General features: G+C 41.6%; 1 protein-coding gene across 2 annotated transcripts in view; it reads right to left on the reverse strand.

Annotated features, from left to right (window-relative positions):
* TMEM132B (transmembrane protein 132B) overlaps nucleotides 1-22328 on the reverse strand; it is a 356630-nt gene that overhangs the window by 228112 nt on the left and 106190 nt on the right. For both annotated transcript variants that reach the window (XM_074972494.1, XM_074972493.1), the window contains exon 2: nucleotides 20283-21171. In XM_074972494.1, the coding sequence (XP_074828595.1) occupies nucleotides 20283-21148 (866 nt within the window). In that variant the 5' untranslated portion in view covers nucleotides 21149-21171. The remainder of the gene's footprint in view (nucleotides 1-20282; nucleotides 21172-22328) is intronic.

The following is a 22328-nucleotide window of genomic DNA, read 5'->3' on the forward strand; positions in this document are numbered from 1 at the left end:
GCCTGCTTAGTTTACAAGCTCATCTTGAGGTTGTATAGCTACAGGTTTCTTTCATCATTCTTTAACTGCAACAAGGTCTATTCTATCACTCATCTATTTTTATGGTCCCCAAAATTCAAGGATATCTATTTAATTTCCCAAGAAAACCTAATATTAAAAATACTGCTCTCTCAGGCCAAACCACACAGAACGAATAAAATTCTCCTGGCTGCTCTATGAAAAGGTGATTAATAAGCACATCAAGAAGAAAGAAACTAGACCAAATTATAAACTATTGTAAATCTTTTACTCATCCTGAGAATAATGAATGTAAGTAGTTTCAGAGAGCAGAACAGATTTCAACAGAAGTCTTCTTAGTTTTCTTGTCAATCAACACGCTATTCATCTTGATAACAGCAGAAACAGACAATGAACTTGCTTAGTCCTAAAAGGAAGGTGTACTATATCCTAGATAAGGGTATTAGAACTATCAGGAAACATCTGTTTTTTAAAAAAAAAAATCTGAGCAAAAGGAATATTACAATAAACTAAAGCTTGCAAAATTGTCCAGAATATTTACCAGGCCAATCAAAGCTTCTGCTCATCCATCCTTTTCCATAGTAATGATCACAATGTGGAAAAAAAGTACCATGTTTCACTCACCCTGGGCAAGTAGAATTTTACAAGTCTAGGCTGACGAGATCTGCTTTTTTCAAATAGCTTAAGTAAAATAAGTTTGTGAGCAGATCCCTCTGGCTAAGTGTCCAATTCACGACATGTTATAACTCAGGTGTCAGAGTAGCAGCCGTGTTAGTCTGTTTCCGCAAAAAGAAAATTTGTTAGTCTCTAAGGTGCCACAAGTACTCCTTTTCTTTTTATGTTATAACTCAGACACTCGTATTACAGAGCTGGGGAAAAAGCAGTGCAAATTGTCTGCAAACAATTCCAGGAATTCAATACTTGTAAATATTGTCTTTTTGTTCTGTGCTGTTCTGTTCTGTGCTATCTGGGCTGTCTTTTTGTTCTGTGTTTTTACAGTGCCTAACACAATGGGGGTCTTGGTCCATGAATACGCACTACCACAGTACAAACACATAACACTGAATTTCAGCTTGCCATGTTCATGAAATTCATGCAAGTCGAATCCTCTTTGTATGAATGTTTGCCAACACAATGAACAACTCAAGCAGAAATTTGTTATCGGATGAAATGAGATTCATTTTGTGATAGATCGATCTTAATTTTGAAATGGAAGTGGATGGAATGGTTAAAAAACGATTAAGCTTTAGTCTCCACATCTAACTTGAGATCTTGGTTTGAGACACATCAGTAGCGGCCTTTGAGGGAGCTGCCATTGCTAACTTCTTGTGCTTTCCCTGTTCTGCGGGTAAATAGACAACTACTGGTATCCCGAGATAGCAACCTGGAGACAACTAAATTAATATTAAGGGCCAGGAAAAAAAGTTATTAGCTTGAGTAAGTAAAGCCATCTTTGCAAAAAGGCTCCCTTTGAATTTTTTATTTCATGCTTAAATAAAAACACTGAACAGCAGAAGTCTTATCTCTCAGCAATTTTACAGAGAATAGCAGTTCTTTGTATAAAACTAGCTTTAGAAGACTTTAGACTAGATTTGTGTGTGTGATTTGAAACATATATTTGAGTCAAATACATATTGTATTATTTAGCATTTATGTAGCCCTGTGAATTTACTGGATATCACGTGGAACACATAATACAGCAACCCTGACCTAGAGCACTTCCAGACACAGGCCATAAAGACGACGATCGGGTAAGGTGCTAGAAGGCATGGGGCACTGTCAGTAAACAGATCAGCTTAGAAGAGAATCACAAAAGGGAAGGGATTTGAAGCTGGTGAGGGAGAATTCTTGGCACAAAGGAAATGAGAGACTGTTCCAAGCCTAGAAGGTGTCATGAAAGGAAGTGTGAAGCTGAAAAGATGCGAGAGGGCCCAGTGCCGGGCGTTGTGGAGTGCCTCAATTTCAGTGAGAGATGAGGTTACTAGGCAGCTTGTAGCATCATTTAGAAGTGGGATACGGAGAAGCAAAGACAGTCTGAGGGGGGTGAACAGTGTGAGGGAGCTGTCTAAGGCCGGACTGGCATTGTGGATGGTTTAAAGGATGAGCTTAAATGTAATGCAGGAGTGGGACAAACCAGTGAAGGGATTTCAGCTGGGTGGGAGCAGGATGATATAGTCAGAGGAGATTTTTTAGCAGAGGCATTTTGCATAAACTAGAAGGGGGTAAGGAGATAGGCATGGCTGCTAGGGAGCAAGCGGAGAAAGAGAGGAGACAGACCACGGTTCTGTCTCTCGGGGTAGAAAGGAGGGATTTTACAGAAGAAGGGGCAGGACTTAGCAGGAGCCAGGGTGGAAGAGAAAGGAATCTAAGAGAATATGCAGTTTGTGCATTGATGGCAGAGGGGCCTCAGGGAGGAGAAGGTTTTGGTGGGCAGATGATGAGCTTAGTTTTGGCTATTCTGGTATAAAGGCGGCAGTGAGACACCCACAAGGAGATGGCAGAGAGGCGAGCATGCAGCAATCTGCTTTGTACACAACATACTCATCAGGGTGATCCAGCAACAGAGGCATGAAACCTTCTCAAAACTCTCAGTGTCCGTCCACTACAGGGCATCCTGGAGGTGAAGTGGCCTATTGTGCAGCTATGCTGGAAGACGGACAGGGGACACTGAGCGTAGTTTATTAGGCCACAACTTTATTCTTAAACGCCTGGGAGTACCCGGCAGATAAAAGTGTACAGAGCAAGTAATTCCATCATCATTTCAATATATACCAGGGGGCATCTGTCAGCCCCCCCTTCCCCATCCTGGTCCCCAGCCAACCTGCTGCTGGGACCTCAGCATCCACCCACCCCGAATGAGGGCTAATGGAGGCTAGAGGAGGGTTGGCTCCCTGCTGTACCAGTCAGAGGAGCACTGAAATTCCCGTTTCTGCTCCTTTAAAGACTACCTCCTTTCAATCCTTTCCCAGTCCATACTGTCTGATCACTGTATCCCTCCCTACGGAGTTCCTGCACCAGAGATCCACCCCATGTTTACATACTGAGTTGCAACATCATAGCCGAACTCCCGTTGCATGTTTGCCCCACCGAAGCCTCCCCCGAACCTGCTGTGGGGAAAGTGGGGGGGGGGAACATTTTGCCTTGGCCAATCTGGCAGCGAGGGAAAAATTCCTTCCCAGCCCCCCGAGAATGGAGTGATTAGTGCCAGGCCCACAGCAGATCCTGACCAAACCTGGCATTTCACCACTTCCATGGGTGAGAGGGGAGGTGCTTCTCCACCCCGTCCAGGTAAAAGAGGGCTTTTCCTGCACCAGCATAGACCTATATAGTCCCCATCACCACCACTTCCAGTCCCCTGGGGGATGGGTCAGCATCCCCATGCTGACCTGGAAGGCAACTGCAGCAGAAAGCCACTCCCTGGCTCTCTAGCCCTTAAAGGGGCACACAGCCTTTCCGACAAGCCGGACAATGACCCCCACTACTTAATGCGTGGTGAGGTCATTCTCTACTCCATAGGCATTTGTCTAGAAGAAAATAGGCCCCTACAGTACACATGCATTTCATCAATGAGGTGGGACTGTGATATCGTTTGAGGGACAAGTTTAGCATTTTACGTACTAAGAGCCAACACAAAGAATGCATTCTAACCCTCCTATTTCCCACCAAAAGAGGAAGTATTGTCTAGGGGTTAGAGCAATGTATTGCAAATCAGAACTCTGCAATTCTGGTTGGGCTTGCTCTTTGACCCAGAGTGAATCTAAGTACCCCCTACCTCCCAAGTCTGTTGAGTGGGGCCAGATTCTATCACCCTTACTCACACAGAGGTGTACCTTTCCCCTTGGCCTTAATGGGACTATTTGCAGAGTAAAGTATTATTCCATGTGAGCAATGGTGCAAACCCTGACCCTTAATGCTAATCAATCTCTCTCTGGAATTCCCAGGTGAAAGGTACTATGCAGGAAAGGGAGGCTCTTGCTTTAATGAACTCAGATGCATGAAATATTCAATACACAGTTTTTCAGCAAATATAGGATATACATTCTTTGACCTACATTTCCATTGGCAGTTATTTTTTTAAAGCCTCTTTAAATAATGGAGAGTTTGAATGAATTCATATAAAACATTTTAGCATGAATGCACTGTGTAATTCATGCCAGAGGTAAATAAATAGAGCCATCTTCAAACAAAGGCTGCTTGGCTACAACTAGCTGTTCCTTTAGCATTTCATAATTGCTCATTGCTCCAATGTCTATTGCTTGCACAACTTCTTAAGACTGAATTAGACAGCAGATTTTTTTGCACAGTTCTGTTACTGTTTTCTTTATATTTTGAGAACTATAGGTAGAATGCATCACACAAGCAGTGGTATCCGTGCTAATACAGACAAATGAACATAATTAAAAGGCAAAAGAAGCACTGAAATTTACGGAGCTATGTGCAGATGCTTGTGCTCTGTCACGCAGACAACAGTAGCAACTCCATAACTAAGAATGTGTTTGATTTACTATGCTGTGGCAGTGTATACCATCTAAAAATAAGGGTTCAGAACACATAACATACACATGAATGGCCCAGATCACCAAAATCACAAGGCCATCCACTCCAGGCATTGGATATTTCCCATTAGTTATCATGCATGTGAATTTACAATATTCACTCTCTCTCTCTCTCTGCCCCCCCTCCTGCCCCCAAAATTCTATTACTTTCATTCATGCATACCTCAATGGAGGTAGCATCAATGGAATTACGCCAGTGTGGACCAGAGCCAAAACCCTGGATCCAAAACAACCCAAAATTTAAAATTTGTTTGGATCCAGATCCAAGCTTCACTGCTAGCCCCCCTCTATCACGGGACAAACTCCAAAACTCTGAACACCCAGGAACTTTCAATTATTAATTGGTACATTTTATTATCATCTCCTATATTAAAGATTTTGTGTAAAAGAATTTGTACACGTCCCGCCTAGCTCCTACATTCCTTGCACCAAACCCTCAGTAACTTCAGTGGATGTTTTGAATGCGCAAGGAATGCACTGTATCTAACCCTGGTTTTGCTTCTTTGCTTTTTGCTTCCCCCACTCACTGCCTTCTAGTACCAGCGCAATTAGAGATGGCTTTTCAGTGTAACTGCCTTCTAACTACTCTCTTTCATTAATCCAACATAAAAAGCTTAGACCACCCAAAGAGAAGAAAGTGACTGCAAGAAGCGGGTAGTTTTGTCACAATGGCCAATTAAAACAAGGCATAATTGCAGGTTGACTTGGCCTCCCTCCATTCACCTGCCATAATAGAGAGCTACCAGATGGGGATGTAGCAGCACCCGGCTCCCCCGTTGGCCCTAACTGTGCCCATTTAAATGCCCTCCTTTCAACTTTTCTACCAATGTGGATTGTAGCCGATTATCTGACTTCTATTTCTTTACTTTTCTTAAGCATTAAAATGAACCCATGCACTGAATATTTTTCTTGGAATATTCTATCTTAAGCACTTACATGGCTTCCACTGCCGTACTGTGTGAGCCATACTGTGTAAACAATCTTTAATGTGTTTGTTTATCCTCACAGGGGTGCTGCAAGGGAGGGGAGTGCTCTTACCCCATTTTACAGATAGGAAACTGAGGCATAGAAAGACTAAGTGACTTGTTCAAGGCAACACAGGAAGTCTGTGGCAGAACAGGAAATCGAACCTGAGTCTCCCAAGCCTGAAGCTAGTGTCCTACTCACTGGACCATCCTTCCTATCTTCAGCTGTGAAAAAACACACTGGGAAACAAAGGGACCAAAAAGTCTGCCCAGATGCACCAGCATGCATATGAAACATTTTAAACTAAAATCAATGCACTCAGGGTAAAACTTCACTGATTTCAAATGGTGTTACACCATATTTACACCTGCGTAACTGACAGCAGAATCAGACCCAAAAGTCTGTCACCCAAAGAAAGCAAATTTAAAGGTGCCTGCTTTCTACTTTCTGTTTTAGTACTGTTCATTACACATAGGACCACTAACTACAGCAATCCAATTTGTTTAAACAAGACTGAGACTTACTGCCTTTTCAGTTAATGAAGACCCGCATTGGGATTTGATCACGTAGTCCTTGGCTAGCAGCGCACAGCTAAAGCAGCATTCAACACACAGTCCAAAATAAAGAATCCCCATCCCAATCCCAATGTTGGTTGAGTCATTAGGGCACACAATTTGCATGAAACCAGCAGATGTTCTGCAAGTTAGAATGTTCTCCCCAAGCTAAGAACCTTTTTAATCTACCCTCATACATCACAAGCTTTGTGAGGGGTTTTTTTTTTGGTTTGTTTTTTTTAAAGGAAGTAATTGGGTACATAAAAATTTTACCTCATAACTGGCTACCTTTAAATCACTCGCTGCACTATTGAATATTTAATCAATTTTGTCAACTGAAAATAGCTTTTAATTCATTTCCAGTTGCTGTTGAGCTCAGAGCCAGTTGTGTATGTGCAAATCTCACTCAATTAGTTCCATCTTTTGCGACTTTTACTTCCCATTATTTATTATTTAAATTACCATAATATTTTCAGGCCACAATCAGCTGCCCCATTGTGCAACACCCTGGAATAAAACAAAGACACCCCCAACCCCAACCTTGAGACAATACGGGTTTGGAGAAGAGTGGTGGTAATCAGTCCAGACAGAAAAGGCCGGATCTTTGAGACATTAGACAAGAACAGGAGACAAGATTTAGACGAGTCCTGGATGAGTGGCCCTAGGAAGCGATCCAAGTTAAAGGGTGAAATCCAGCAGATGGGGTCATCACCAGAACTCCCATTGACTTCAAAGTGGCCAGGAATTCACCCAAGATTTTGTTGTATTAATCCAAAACATCCTGCCCCTTTCCTTCAACGGTGAGGGTATAACTCAAAGTTTCCCCCACATCTAACATTAATGACCATCTAGAAATCACCGGCTACTTAGTGCTCCAAAAAGAAGAACTCATTTCAGCACAACAGTCAACCACATATTTGACTTTAGGCATGTGAGTTTCCCATTCCTATACAGTGAAATATTTTATCACATGCATAAAGTTAAGCACATGCTTAAGTACATTGCTGAATCAGGGCCTAAACCAGCCAGGCTCAGTTCTCGACTGTGGCCAAGCAAAGCAACACATGGGCCGAGTGGAAAAGGGAGGCTGTCAGGGGGCTGGACACAGTTCCCTGATTCTCAGCTGATTGGCCACAGCATAAACTTCAGGGAGGCAGCTTTAACTTACAGGGCTGGTGAAAGACCTTCCCCTAGTACAGAATCAATAGCAGCAAAGCCTTGCTCCCCTACACCCCGACCTACTCCCTGCCCAGACCTATCCATTCCCACCTCCCCGCCGTTCTAGGGGAGAAGGAAGCAGCCAGAGGAGAGGACGCTCCATGAGGAATCTTCAGCCAGTCTAAGTTCACTTCACTTAACCAGCACAGTGGGAACGTAACTGGACCAAAGAATCGAGCCAATCATCTCCAAGGTGGCCATCTCCCTTCATCTAGGTTCTTAGATGCGTGTCACACTGCAGCACTATGCGCCCTCATCACAGCACCCCAGCCAACCCTTACAACTACAATGCTTTAGAAAGCGAAATGCCTCCTGAGCCTTTTACCAGAATCTCACACTTTCCCCCTCAGTGTGCTCTCCGTGATGTGCACAATGCCACATCTGTCTGACATCGCTCCCCAGATCTTTACACGTTTTGAAACAAAATCTCAAGTTACACAGAAGCTGGCTGGAGATAATTAGCCAGAGCTGTCATGCTGAAACTTCAGGAAAGAAGGATAGGCCTGAAAATGGGCTTGTAAAATCCCAACTACTTAAAAATGTAAAATCTCATTCCATTACTGTCAACAAGGATAAATTTGTGTCAAGCCATAGGGTATATTGGCACCTTCCAAATATACTGGAAACGTTTTTCACATTTTCCCCTTGTTTGTTGATTATAACAGCTCCTGCTAACACCAGTGTAGACAAGAGGTTGTCAGTGCTTCTGCTCTAAATCTTGTTTTTCCATTAGTTTGCTACTCAGATGTAAAACTAAGTGCTTCAGAGTCCATCGCCTGATACATTGTATGAGATGCACTGCAACTGATTATGCCTGGCCCCACTTATCTATCTCTAATGCAATCTGGTATATGAGGTGCCAGCTTATATGTGGGTTGCCTTTAAATTTCCATAAATAATTTTTTTCTTTCCATTCTACAGTTACGTATCTAGAGGCATATGGAGTATACTAAGTTATTTCATATAAAATATCTATCTTCTTTGGGTACTCAGACGGCTTCAGTCTTTTCATGTGTTTATCTTCCCTGTGAGATAGGGAAGTGCTCTTAACCCCCGTTTTACAAAGGGAAAACTGAGGCACAGATAGGCTTCCTTCCTATAGGATATGCACCTTAACAACAAGATGGGAAGCTCTGTATCTCCATAAGCCAGTGAGATTCTGGTGCTTTTGCCTTTTGCAGGACAGAAGTCAGAGAGAGACAGAGTTATTGACGTTAGTATTACTTCATTGTGATCGCATTGTGGTTATTTCTGAGACTATTTCATACCCGTTATTCAATCGTGAAACCAGCCTCTCGCTGCTACGCTGCCTGTTTTTCATATGAAGAATGATTGCTGCCCTACTCATTGCAGCAGGTCGTTGCCCGTTATCTAAAAGTCCATTAAATGGCTTTGCCAGCTGCGGCATTGTGAGTCCTTTGCGATTTTATAGAATTAACCGGGTCATTTATCCTCGTTTGGACATCTATCGTTATTTAAGCTTTTAGTACTGGCTGGGCAACTCGAGTGGGTCTGGGAGCCAACAGGCTAGGGATGTGCGAGGACATTAAGATCTGAGAAGATGGGGGAAAGGGGAAGACCTGGACTCACTGGACAAGATGATTCAGACTAGGAATTAGTGAAGGTGGCAGGGAAGACAGATTTGACATGGAACTGGGATGTCGGGGGAGAACTGGGACTGACTAGACAAGGAGACTGAACAGTGAGACTGGGGAAGTGGGGAGATTAGGATTGGGATAAGAAGCCTGAGTAGGGGAGACTGGATAGGCAAGGAGAATGGGGCTGGAACAAGGAACCTGGGGTGGAAAAGAGGCACAGTTGGGAAGGGGACAGGTAAGTTCAAACTTGGAGGGTAACAGGTGGAAGAGTCCGAGCCAATTAGATACACTCCCATTCAGAGCCTGGAATGGAAACCAACATTCCTGAATCTCACTGTTCTTCTGCTATCAGAAAATCTCTGTGAGATCCACTGGCAGAGTATACGTCTCATCCCCTCTAATGCCAGTCCACAGAAGGGATGACAACCTTCTATTGCTATCAGGTTTCAGAGTAGCAGCTGTGTTAGTCTGTATTTGCAAAAAGAAAAGGAGGATTTGTGGCACCTTAGAGACTAACCAATTTATTTGAGCATAAGCTTTCGTGAGCTACAGCTACAGCATCCGATGAAGTGAGCTGTAGCTCACGAAAGCTCATGCTCAGATAAATTTGTTAGTCTCTAAGGTGCCACAAGTCCTCCTTTTCCTATTGCTATCAGTTACTCAATTAGCTGAAGTACCAGAGGTCTGTGAAGGGGATCTAAAGGTTCCAAACCTGCTGATGAGTGATGCTGGTGTCTATATGATGGGATTTTTGTTTTCTCATTTGCTTTTCTAAACACCTCGGAAACTGCACACACAAAAACTACATTAAAAGAATATTAAGACTGCAAAAGTCAAGCACTCAAAAGTTAGGAAATGCCAGAATTAAGATCGTCTATGCAACTTTAATTCACAGCCCTCGTGTGTGTGCATTATGACGCAGTCTTTACCTATAGGATTACATTATTTTTTCCCACAGGACCCTGTCTTATTCAGCGCACAGAAAGAACCTGCTCTGGGGATGAGTCAGGATTGCGTGGTAAAGGAGGCTGTTGGCTGTAGGACCCCTGCCTCATTTCTTGCAGGTGTTGGAAGGGGTGGAGTGCATGAGGCAGGTGACTGAAGGAAGAGAAAGGATGGCGTCCTAGGCAATCCATTGCTGCCCTGGAGCCCTGGATTTTATCCCAGCCTCTGCCGCAAAGATCCTGTGTGACTCTGAGCAAGTCACATAAACTAAATTTTCACAGGGGGTCACTATTTGTGTGTTCCTCATTTTCTGGATGCCTGACTTGAGACCCTGGGGTCTGATTTGCAGGAGCGCTGAGCACTCACAGCTGCAATCAAAGTCAGTAGGAGCTGTTCTTTGAACATAGAAAGTGCCATATAATGCTACATATACAAGTCCTAGATCTCTCAAATTGGGCAGCCAAAATTAGTGGAAACTTTGGATCTTAATATCCCTGTACGTAAACTCCCTATATGGAAAATGGGAAAAATCTGTGAGTCACTCCAGTACTATGGTGACGAGCTCCACAGAAAAACCCAGGAGCAAATAATTGTCTTCAGAGCAGGATTTGAACAATGCGCAGTAATAAGGCACAGGGCCACACGTTGTGAGAATAGTGAGAATAACTATTCATTAAGTGAGCACCATCCATCCTGAGCACTGAGCGAGGCAGTGGTCCTGTGGACTCCTGTGTAAAAATAGCATATGATGCAATTAAAGACAGCATCAGTCAACCTTAATCCTGGCATTTCCTATCTTTGAACGCTTGACTTTGCAACCTTAATAATGTTCTTTTAATGTAGCTGTTGTGTGTGGTGTGCGCACACAGGCGCACTCACACATATCTCATCGAGATAGGGTTTGTGTCAATATTAACTGACTGGTTTCAGAGTAACAGCCGTGTTAGTCTGTATTCGCAAAAATAAAAGGAGTACTTGTGGCACCTTAGAGACTAACCAATTTATTTGAGCATAAGCTTTCGTGAGCTACAGCTCACTTCATCCGATGCATCCGATGAAGTGAGCTGTAGCTCACGAAAGCTTATGCTCAAATAAATTGGTTAGTCTCTAAGGTGCCACAAGTACTCCTTTTCTTTTTATTAACTGACTGTATCTTAAGTTCTTTAGACATTTTTTTCAAATATTCCCATGTCTCCCGTTATGGTCTCCAGTAATAATTTAATGTTGTGATTTTTTGTTAATAGAGAGAACTGTGATTAATTTGAGACGGGTCCTTCCCTCCACCCCCCCACTCTACTTGTGCTGGATTGTTATCTCTCGGCCTTTAATAAGTAGTCGTCTTAGTTGTGTAGCCACCATGTTCCTGCCTTGCTACCTGATTCAGAATGATTTCATTTTAAACGATGAAGGCCATGTTCAGCATGTTCCCGCTACTCAGCCGTGCTATGTTCCCAGTATTTTGTGTTCTCTTGTTTCCTATGTATTTCAAGGTCTAAAGCCAGTTTTGTTTTTCCTTGTTGCTCTCGGCAGCTATTGGCAGGAGACTGCCTCTTACCATTTCATGTCTCCACAGATCTTTCATTATTAACAAAGAAGTCTTGTAAAGTCTATTTTAATGTCCTGTGTGATTTTTCTCCCCTTAGTAGGCAGACATTTAACCTCATCTGTATGGATTTATGTTTATTAATATAAATTCTTCATATCAGTTCTGCTAGGGAGAGTGATTAGTAAAAGCTAACACTCCTGTATTTCACCTTGTACTAATTCATCCCAAATCAAAAAGTAATTTTCACTGCTGCAATATGCAGAGTGTGGCACAGGGGGGAAAAAAAAGTATAATCCACCAAATATCTGCTAGGTTTTTAGCTTCTGTATATTCCTGCCATTCCTCTTAAGCATGGTGATGATTGCATCCCGCCTACAGCATGTTGTATTTGTCTAGTATAGGATTCATTACATGATGTCTGTCCCTTCCTTATTATTGGAATATCTCCAGTCTCGGTTTCCATTCGGACAGAGGATTAAAGAATGACGGGTCATTCATATTAGGCACATGTAAAGTATGCTAACAACCCTACCTTTTCTCCATGAACTGTTAGTTCTCAGCCTTGCTTTATTTCTATATTCTTATTCACAATTAAAACAGAACCAATATGCCACACGTTTTTATAAACAAAGTCATGGCTCCTTTTTTCATAACCAAGAAGTAGGTGATTATCCATTACTCCACTAAATGCCACAAAAGGTTTTTCTTTCAAAATGTCTTTACTGCCCCAACATAGTGTTAAAATAACTGTACACTCCAGGAAAGCAATGTTAAACCATCCCCAGCTGCATCTATTTGATGAGATGTCTGTCTTTTCAGTCAAGAAAGAATCAGTCTATCCTCTCTCATTTTTATACAACTTCTCCATTTATATCAGGAGACTCCTTTTGTAAAAAATAAAATAAAATAAAATAAAATTCCCCTTGCTTCTTCATAGTTTCCATTTTTTCTCACTTTGTATATATTTATTATATACTAATCCATGTATATTACTCATTATAAACTTATATTAGTAAAGTAAATATCCTTAGGAGTCACGTGTGCATCAGAAGAGAGAATTTGGCCTATAAATTCTTGTACTAGCTTTGCAGGGTTCTCCAAACTGCTTAATGTTAACAGGCACTAGAAGAGAGCATTATGATCATCTAGTGTGACCACCTGTATAACACAGGCCACAGAATTTACCCCAAATAATTCCTGTTTGAACTACAGCATCCCTTTTTTAAAACAAATTGAATCTTGATTTAAAAGTTATTCCTACGAAGCAGTTTTGCAGCAGCTGAATCCCATGCAATTGTGCATCACTGCGTAGGCTCTCACCAACGATAGGGAACAAGCCCACGTCACCACTCTGGAACGGGCACAACACCAGCAACATTTTGCATAGAGAACTTGCTACAGAATCCAAGGCAATGGGCTAACGGACGGCATTCAAGCCTAACTTCCAAAGTTCTATGCTTTCTGGGGTTCATCACAATTCTGGCGGTTTGCATGGAAGTGTGTCTATCTGTCTGTCTTTCAAGCCAGACATAACCTCTGTAGTCTGCTTTGCAGTATACAAAGCAATAAATGTCTGCAGAGACTGATTAATGGTCAAAGCAAAGCTGAAGCTTTTAATCAATCAAATTCTGTTTATTAAGGGACTATTACAAAGCCATAGGTTATTCTGATTACTCAGACATAGCTTCCGTAACATAAAAAAGAGCAAAAATATATTTAACTGGTGAATGATTGAAAGCAGTATGTTGTGTCTCTCCGGCTCACTTTCCAGTTGCATCCCGATCAAGATGGGGGCTAGCATTAATAAATGGGAGCGGGTTTAAAAAGTGAACAGTTGTTCCAGGAGCGATCTGGGTGGAAAACAAATTGTTGTTGGACACACAGAGATCAGCTTTCAAACACGGACTTCTTAATGGGACATGTTCATTGGAAAATGTAAAATCTGTAAATGCTGATAAAGGAGCCTGGGTTGGCAACTTGAGTCTACAATGTCAATACAGATTTAGATAAAAAGAAAAGGAGGACTTGTGGCACCTTAGAGACTAACCAATTTATTTGAGCATGAGCTTTCGTGAGCTACAGCTCCCGATGAAGTGAGCTGTAGCTCACGAAAGCTCATGCTCAAATAAATTGGTTAGTCTCTAAGGTGCCACAAGTCCTCCTTTTCTTTTTGCGAATACAGACTAACACGGCTGTTACTCTGAAACAGATTTAGATGCCATTTGCAAGATAACAAAGGTTTGAGTTTTCCAGTTTGGTTAACATTCTCTTTGGGTATGACGGATACTTTTTGAGTGCTTTCTAATACAGATACCTTCGCTGAACCACTTTCTTGATACGGTTGCAAAAAACAACAGGGTCCATCATCAAATTACTATTTGTTTTCCTCACCATTTGCCAAGAAGCTGTTAAGCTTTGTAATTTGAGAGCTGGTTAAGATCCCAATATTTCACCCAAAAAGGCAGAGTTGGATTCTTTTTATGGACTGAAATTCAGTATTTACTAGTACAAAATTCAGCACAAAATAAAACACTGCACAACATAGTGTATGAAATACTAAAGAGGCACATAAAATTGCACACATCCATTCTGTTTGCATACAGTCATATCAATGAAGTTTGCATCACAGTGAAAATCTTAAGAATGATTTGATTTTGATCTATAGTTTCATCTGAGCCAGAATGGAATACATTACACTCCACTTATAACAGACACGATTTAAAACAATTGGTTATACTGGGCAAAAACATATTTCCCCAAGGCAAACATAGTCACTTCAATATATTTTTCTCTAGTGAAAACACACAGAAACTCTAGGTATAATAACCTTCTGGGTTTTTATGGACATTACTAATGGTCTGAAAAACAGGGAGAGCCGACAGAGGAAAACTGTTATAAATTAGATGTAGGAACTGTGGTGATTTTATTTCCCTCAGCATAATTCCCTGCTAACTGTGTAAACTTTAGTTGAATAAATTCTCCATAGGCGAAGAGTGAATGTCATTTGAAACATTCAGAGCAACAACTGCCTCTGCTCTTTCCACCCAGCAGCGTCAGTGAGCAGGTAACAGATCTGCATTCTGCCTCTTACCTTTAGCATTTAGCTTCCTGAAATAAAGCACCCACTGTTTCTTTGACTTACAAACATAATGAAAGAAATGACTTGCCAGACACTCTTTTGAGTAGTATCTAATTGCTTGGGGAATCTCCACTTTGGTCTTCTAGGCTGAATACCAACCTGGGATCCAAGAATCTCAGAGCTAACATGGACTCCCACTGTAATCTTGGGCAAATTAGTTAAATCTCTTTGATTCGGCTCCTCCATATCTCCCATGGTTTGAGCAGATTCATGGGAACATAAGAACATATGATCCAACGTCATAACATTGGTCCATCTAGTCCAGTATCCTGTCTCCATCACTGATGATTAATCAGTACTGTATGCATCAGAGGAAGATGCAAAAAGAACAGGAGTACTTGTGGCACCTTAGAAACTAACCCATTTATTTGAGCATAAGCTTTCGTGAGCTACAGCTCACTTCATCGGATGCATTCAGTGGAAAATACAGTGGGGAGATTTTATATACACAGAGAACATGAAACAATGGGTGTTACCATACAGACTGTAACAAGAGTGATCAGGTAAGGTGAGCTATTACCAGCAGGAGAGTGGGGGGGTGGGGGGGAGGGACCTTTTGTAGTGATAATCAAGGTGGGCCATTTTCAGCAGTTGACAAGGACGTGTGAGGAACAGTAGGGGGGGAAATAAACATGGGGAAATAGTTTTACTTTGTGTAATGACCCATCCACTCACCGTCTTTATTCAAGCCTAAGTTAACTGTATCCAGTTTGCAAATTAATTCCAATTCAGCAGTCTCTTGTTGGAGTCTGTTTTTGAAGTTTTTTTTGTTGTAATATTGCCACTTTTAGGTCTGTAATCGAGTGACCAAAGAGATTGAAGTGTTCTCCGACTGGTTTTTGAATGTTATAATTCTTGACATCCGATTTGTTTCCATTTATTCTTTTACGTAGAGACTGTCCAGTTTGGCCAATGTACATGGCAGAGGGGCATTGCTGGCACATGATGGCATATATCACATTGGTAGATGCGCAGGTGAATGAGCCTCTGATAGTGTGACTGATGTGATTAGGCCCTATGGTGGTTTCCCCTGAATAGATATGTGGACTCAGTTGGCAACGGGCTTTGTTGCAAGGATAGGTTCCTGGGTTAGTGTTTTTGGTGTGTGGTTGCTGGTGAGTATTTGCTTCAGGAAGATGCAAGAAACCCAAAACTGAACAATTACAGAATAACTTGCTCTTATGGGAAGTTTCTTCCTGACCATAAGCCTAATGGTTGTTGTAAGCCCTGAAGCATGAGAATTTATATCCATGACACATTTTTACCCTAGCAACATGGGGACGATCATTCACTGTGTTTGTACAATAGGCACTGACTAATTCTGACTGCAATATCCATGTTTCATAATAATATGGATGTTACATTATATGTTTAAAATGTTTAATTCATGTTTGTAAAGTGTGTGATGCCGGCAAACCAGATGCCAGCTCTTGCCAAGACTGAAGGCACGAGCTAAGAACTAACAAACTCATAGCTGGAGACCGGGCCAGTTCACTTGTTTGTTAGGTATTAGTTTTATAAGAATGTATTTAGCATTTAAACTCTATGAATTGCTTTTAAGTCGCCGCATGCATTAATCTCACTTGTAATGTCAGTATTCCAGGCTATAAGAAAATCTGTAAGTTTTGCCTTATAACTTTGAAAATGTTTGGTCTGACCTTATGAACCCAGACATGGGAATTGTCCTCCTCCCTAGAAGGGCCAGCAAGGAACATCGCAATACAAAGGATTGGTTAATGGCCCTATCACACCTTGGAAATGCTACGTGCAAGGAAACTCATCCTTTGGGCTTGTAAGCTGAATAGAGGAAATAAAACAAAGTCACAGGAAAATTTTCCATCTCTGTGCTGCTAGAACTCTGACAGAACTAGAGACACCAAACTGAACCCAGAGATCCTCAGGGGTTATCTCCTGGGTCCCCTCTGAAAGACACTTTGCATTGGCAGATCACTACAACTCTGTCACTCAGAGGATTTAGAGAACTCATTTGGTGAGAATATGTTCATTTGCTTTAACCTGGAAATAACTCATTTCTTTTTCCTAGTTAAATAAACCTTTAGATAGTTTATTACAGGACTGGATACAGGCAATGTCTTTGGTGTAAGATCTAGGGTACCAACCAATCTGGGGTAAGTCTCTTGGGATTGGAAGCAACCTGAATATGGTGTGATTTTTTTGGTGTAAGCAACCATTTATCACTAAGTCTAGTGTCTGGGTGGCAAGATAGACTGGAGAGTCTAAGGGGACTGTCTGTGACTCCATGGGAAGAGTGTTATAGTGACCCAGGAGTTGACATGTGTTACTGGCTTGGCGAAATATAAATCATAGAACGCACCACCAATCTGGGCGTCTGCCCTGTTTTTGACAATCTGCCTTGAGGAAGGCACTCACAGTCTTGAGCCAGTCCAGACAGCATGACAAAGTACTTAGAAGAAGAAAGGTGCTGGCATAAGATTTGTTATTCATTCACTTTGCGTCTTTGTCACAGATAGTATGTTTCTGTCATCTTCTTCCTGCACCTTTTTAGACTTAAAAGTGAGGAGTAAAAATGTGTCTAAGTTGCCAGCGTGTATTGCGACTCCTCTTTTCCCTAGTGTTTAAGACTCTCTCGGTAAGACACTTTCCAATTACCTCTGGGCCTTTCTATTCCCCAAGTCTGGCTCCTATTTCTCTGAGTTGTGTCTATGTGTAGCTCTTAACCAACACTAACAGTTAAAGGCATAGTAATAAATATACAGCACTAACCCTCATGCTGGTTAAGCGTGCCTGAAATCAGGTACTATGCAACTCAATAGTTCTCTGATAAAACTGAAATTCACTAATAAAACTGCTTGGAAAATTTCAAAAATTACAACATTTCACCCCAAAAAAACGGGGGGAAAGTTTCCACTAAAATTTTCACAAAAAGATTTTCTGTTTTCCAACCATTTCTATTCAAGACCAAGGAAGTGGATTCCAATTTTGAGAGGTATACAAAGAAAAACGTATTTTTGGTGGGTTAATTTTTTCCAGTTTTCTCCTTTGCTGTGCAATGGGAATGTGCCATGCCACAAGCAAGCAATCATTTAAGCTTGAAAATAAATAAACTACTACTAAGGGGAGGAAGGATAGCTGGTCTTGTTGTTAAAACACTGAATAGGGACTCAGACAATCTGGTTCCAAATCCTGGCTCTGCCACGCATTTCCAGCATGACCTTAGATTCATTGTTTCATAGATTCATAGATACTAAGGTCAGAAGGGACCATTATGATCATCTAGTCCTACCTCCTGCACAATGCAGGCCACAGAATCTCACCCACCCACTCCTGCAAAAAACCTCTCACCTATGTCTGAGCTATTGAAGTCCTCAAATTGTGGTTTAAAGACTTCAAGGAGCAGAGAATCCTCCAGCAAGTGACCCGTGCCCCATGCTACAGAGGAAGGTGAAAAACCTCCAGGGCCTCTTCCAATCTGCCCTGGAGGAAAATTCCTTCCCCAAATATGGCGATCAGCTAAACCCTGAGCATATGGGCAAGATTCACCAGCCAGATACCCAGGAAAGAATTTTCTGTAGTAACTCAGATCCCACCCCATCTAACATCCCGTCACAGGCCATTGGGCCTATTTACCATGAATATTTAAAGATCAATTAATTACCAAAATCATGTTATCCCATCATACCATCTCCTCCATAAACTTATCGAGTTTAATCTTAAAGCCAGAAAGATCTTTTGCCCCCACTGCTTCCCTTGGAAGGCTATCCCAAAACTTCATTCCTCTGATGGTTAGAAACCTTTGTCTAATTTCAAGTCTAAACTTCCCAATGACCAGTTTATATCCATTTGTTCTTGTGTCCACATTGGTACTGAGCTTAAATAATTCCTCTCCCTCTCCGGTATTTATCCCTCTGATATATTTATAGAGAGCAATCATATCTCCCCTCAACCTTCTTTTAGTTAGGCTAAACAAGCCAAGCTCCTTGAGTCTCTTTTCATAAGACAAGTTTTCCATTCCTCAGATCATCCTAGTAGCCCTTCTCTATACCTGTTCCAGTTTGAATTCCCTCTCAAACATGGGAGACCAGAACTGCACACAGAATTCCAGGTGAGGTCTCACCAGAGCCTTGTATAACAGTTCTAAAACCTCCTTATCCCTACTGGAAATACCTCGTCTGATGCATCCCAAGACCACATTAGCTTTTTTCACAGCCATACCACATTGGCGGCTCATAGTCATCCTATGATCAACCAATACTCCAAGGTCCTTCTCCTCCTCCGTTACTTCTAATTGATGCGTCCCCAGCTTATAACTAAAATTCTTGTTATTAATCCCTAAATGCATAACCTTACATTTCTCACTATTAAATTTCATCCTATTACTATTACTCCAGTTTACAAGGTCATCCAGATCCTCCTGTATGATATCCCGGTCCTTCTCTAAATTGGCAATACCTCCCAGCTTTGTATCATCCGCAAACTTTATTAGCACACTCCCACTTTTTGTGCCGAGCTCAGTAATAAAAAGATTAAATAAGATTGGTCCCAAAACTGATCCCTGAGGAACTCCACTGGTAACCTCCTTCCAGCCTGACAGTTCACCTTTCAGTAGGACCCACTGTAGTCTCCCTGTTAACCAATTCCTTACCCACCTTTCAATTGCATATTGATCCCCATCTTTTCCAATTTAACTAATAATTCCCCATGTGGTACGGTACCAAACGCCTTACTGAAATCTAGGTAAATTAGATCCACTGCCTTTCCTTTGTCTAAAAAATCTGTTACTTTCTCAGGTTGGTTTGGCACGATCTACCTTTTGTAAAACCATGTTGTATTTTGTCCCATTTACCATTGACTTCAATGTCCTTAACTACTTTCTCCTTCAAAATTTTTTCCAAGACCATGCATACTACAGATGTCAAACTAACAGGCCTGTAGTTACCTGGATCACTTTTTTTTTTTTTTCAAAAAGCCTTGGGCAAGTCTACATCGCCCTGCAGTTCAGACTACAGGGGCTGTAAATAGCACTGCATACCAAAGTGCTGCACTGTAACTCCCCCTAGTGGATGCTACAGGCACAAACTAAAAGGACTGCAGACTACAATAATGCAAACTAGGAACCTTTTAATTCAGGGCCACAGCATCTGCAAGGATTTACAACACAGCATTTTGGTGTGCACCACTATTCACACCCCCGTAATCTGAACTGCAGTGTGGACAAACTCTTAATCTGTGTGTCTCAGTTCCCCCATCTGTAAAAAATATGGGGATAACATTTCCCTACCGTGTGGGAGTGTTGTGAGGAGCAAGAAATAAATACTTTGGAGGTGCTCAGGGACTATGATAATAGGTTCTATAAGAGTAAATGGATTAAAGCTACATCAAAGCAGTGGGAAATGCCAATTATAAATATTTCTCTAGCAAAATGGACGAGCATAGTCAATCATTCTGGCTAGCCTACAGGAGGTATAATGAGTAGAAGCAAAGTCAGTTAAACTAGTCATAATCAATGACACATTTTATAAGAAAGTCATACAAATATTAATGGCACAGACTTCAAAGTCAGCTTCCAGGTACCAAATCCTATTATACTGACAGATGCTTAAAGAACACTTATAATTTTCCCCCAAGCTGCAGGCCAAATCTTGAAGTCCTTTCTGAGGCAAACACCCACTGAAGTCAATGGATCTATACCTGGGATGCACTCAGCCCCTGTTATTTGCTGGATTGTTTGAATACACAAAGTATTTTTTTAAAAACACCTACCTTAATGTAAACTGATCTGCTAGGGAGTCACCGGTAAGGGACACATGAAAGGTTACTATGTCACCTTCCTTGACAGGGTTGAGTGGTAAGTGGATCATGACGTTCTCATCTAGCCTCAGTGAAGATTGTTTTAGTTTGTCTTGAGTTGGATAGACAATGATGCTACCAATCCTCTCCACAGGAGGCAAAGCCTCATGTGCATTATCTTGACCTGCGTGTATGTTGTTTTCCCATTTTGCATCCTCAGGAGAACACTCCCCATCTGCTGCATACATTTTATAGAAGAGCTCCACAGTAACGCCTTCCAACAAAGCTGCTGTTGGCTCATGCTCCAAAATCAATGGTGGAGGGGAGCTGAACCAGCTCGGCGCTAATTCCAGTTCTGCGACACATAATCCTAAATGACCTTTCAACCTACAGCTGGCCACCGCTTCTCTAGCCTCCAGGAAAGCAAACATCTTCACACAGGGCAATCTCTCTGCAGAATCATAGTCATCCCAGTCCTTTCCCGCGATATAGAACAAGGCTTGCACTTTAGGTCTGTTGGAATATATTGAGCTGTCGATTATGTGTGATTTTAATTTCCAATTAAATGTGAATTCATTAGCGAAACCAAAAGGAGCAGAAGTCAGCATTAGGTCCTCGGGAACAACTTGTTCCACTGAAAAAGGTCCGTAAGTTGCATTTACTACAGGTGGCTGCTTGGCTTTGTATATAAAGAATGACTCTACCCTAGCCTGCAAACTGGAGTTCCTCATGATATCTTGATTGGCTTCTTTGAGGAAGAAGGAAACATCAGCACTGGAGATGTGATAGCTCATGGGAAGATATACCGGCAGGTTTGAAAATCTCTGTGTGCTGTCCATGACTCCTCCTCGGCTTTCCACCACTGCAAACCAAAGGAAAAAGAAAAAGAAAACAGAAAAAGAATTCTAATATTTACTTAGCAATTTTTCTTCAGTTCCTCCAAGAAACAATTATTTACTATATATAATTATTGTTAGTCACCTCTACAAAGCATTTACATATTGTCACCATGAAGGTAACACGGCTCACTATTAGACCTAGCATGCCAATACTTAACATTCCATCGTTCCCATAGTGCCCCTTATAAAGTTTGCCATAAGGCCTTGATCCAAAGCCAACTGAAGTCAAGCGGGTTTTGGATCAGGCACTAGTAGCAGAGATAAGGCCAGGTTCTAGTTTGGGTTCTGCAAAACCACAGATACCTATGAATTTTGAGGGAGTTTTTCAGTGGGACGGTCTCTCAGGTCCAGGGCAGCCCCAGACAGAGAGATGAAACCTGATCTTTTTGATCCAAAAACCAGATGTTCTGACATAGTTCCATTTCACAAAAACCTTCTAAAGGGTTTGATTTTGTTCCAATGAGGAAGGGAAGAAATTCAAAACCCTGAAAGTAGTCAGAAAACAGATCTGTCATCCTCCGCCCAGCTCGAATTCCATTCTTTCCTACCACAAAACATTCCGGGGCGGGGGGAGAGGGTGTCAATGAAGAGACTTAGATTACAAGGTCTTGGTTTGGGCCCATCTCTAATGAATAGTGAAGTATAGTCCAAATGGACTATAATACTAAAAGAAAAGGGGGGAAAAAATCACGTCTTCTAAGCTAACATTTTTTATTTTATGGCAAAAGTCCAGTAAAAAGCTGATCCTCTGGGAATCATACCAAAAACAAACAGAATTCAACTTATTAAATACAAAGCAGTTCCATAATGTGAAGAGATCGCAGGAACAATGACAGATTCTAAGGTCAAACCTCTTACAGTCTATGTCTAAATCTCAGGGCGCAAATGTAACGTTTTGTCATTATTGGTTACAGAAGATGCACAATGCTACAGCAAAAATTACACCTGTTACATGCTAGATGACTCAGATACTGTCAGCCAAAATTTAGCACCTATAAAAGCTGTAATATTTAAGCTGCCTTTTCAAGTTGTGTATTTAACAAGGCTACATTTCTTGAAGATATGTTATAAGGCAAATCTCTTCATCTATTCGCCCTTGACTTGTTCTCTTTTAAAATTC

This window comes from Natator depressus, chromosome 15, assembly GCF_965152275.1.
Source record: "Natator depressus isolate rNatDep1 chromosome 15, rNatDep2.hap1, whole genome shotgun sequence".
Taxonomy (NCBI): Eukaryota; Metazoa; Chordata; order Testudines; family Cheloniidae; genus Natator; species Natator depressus.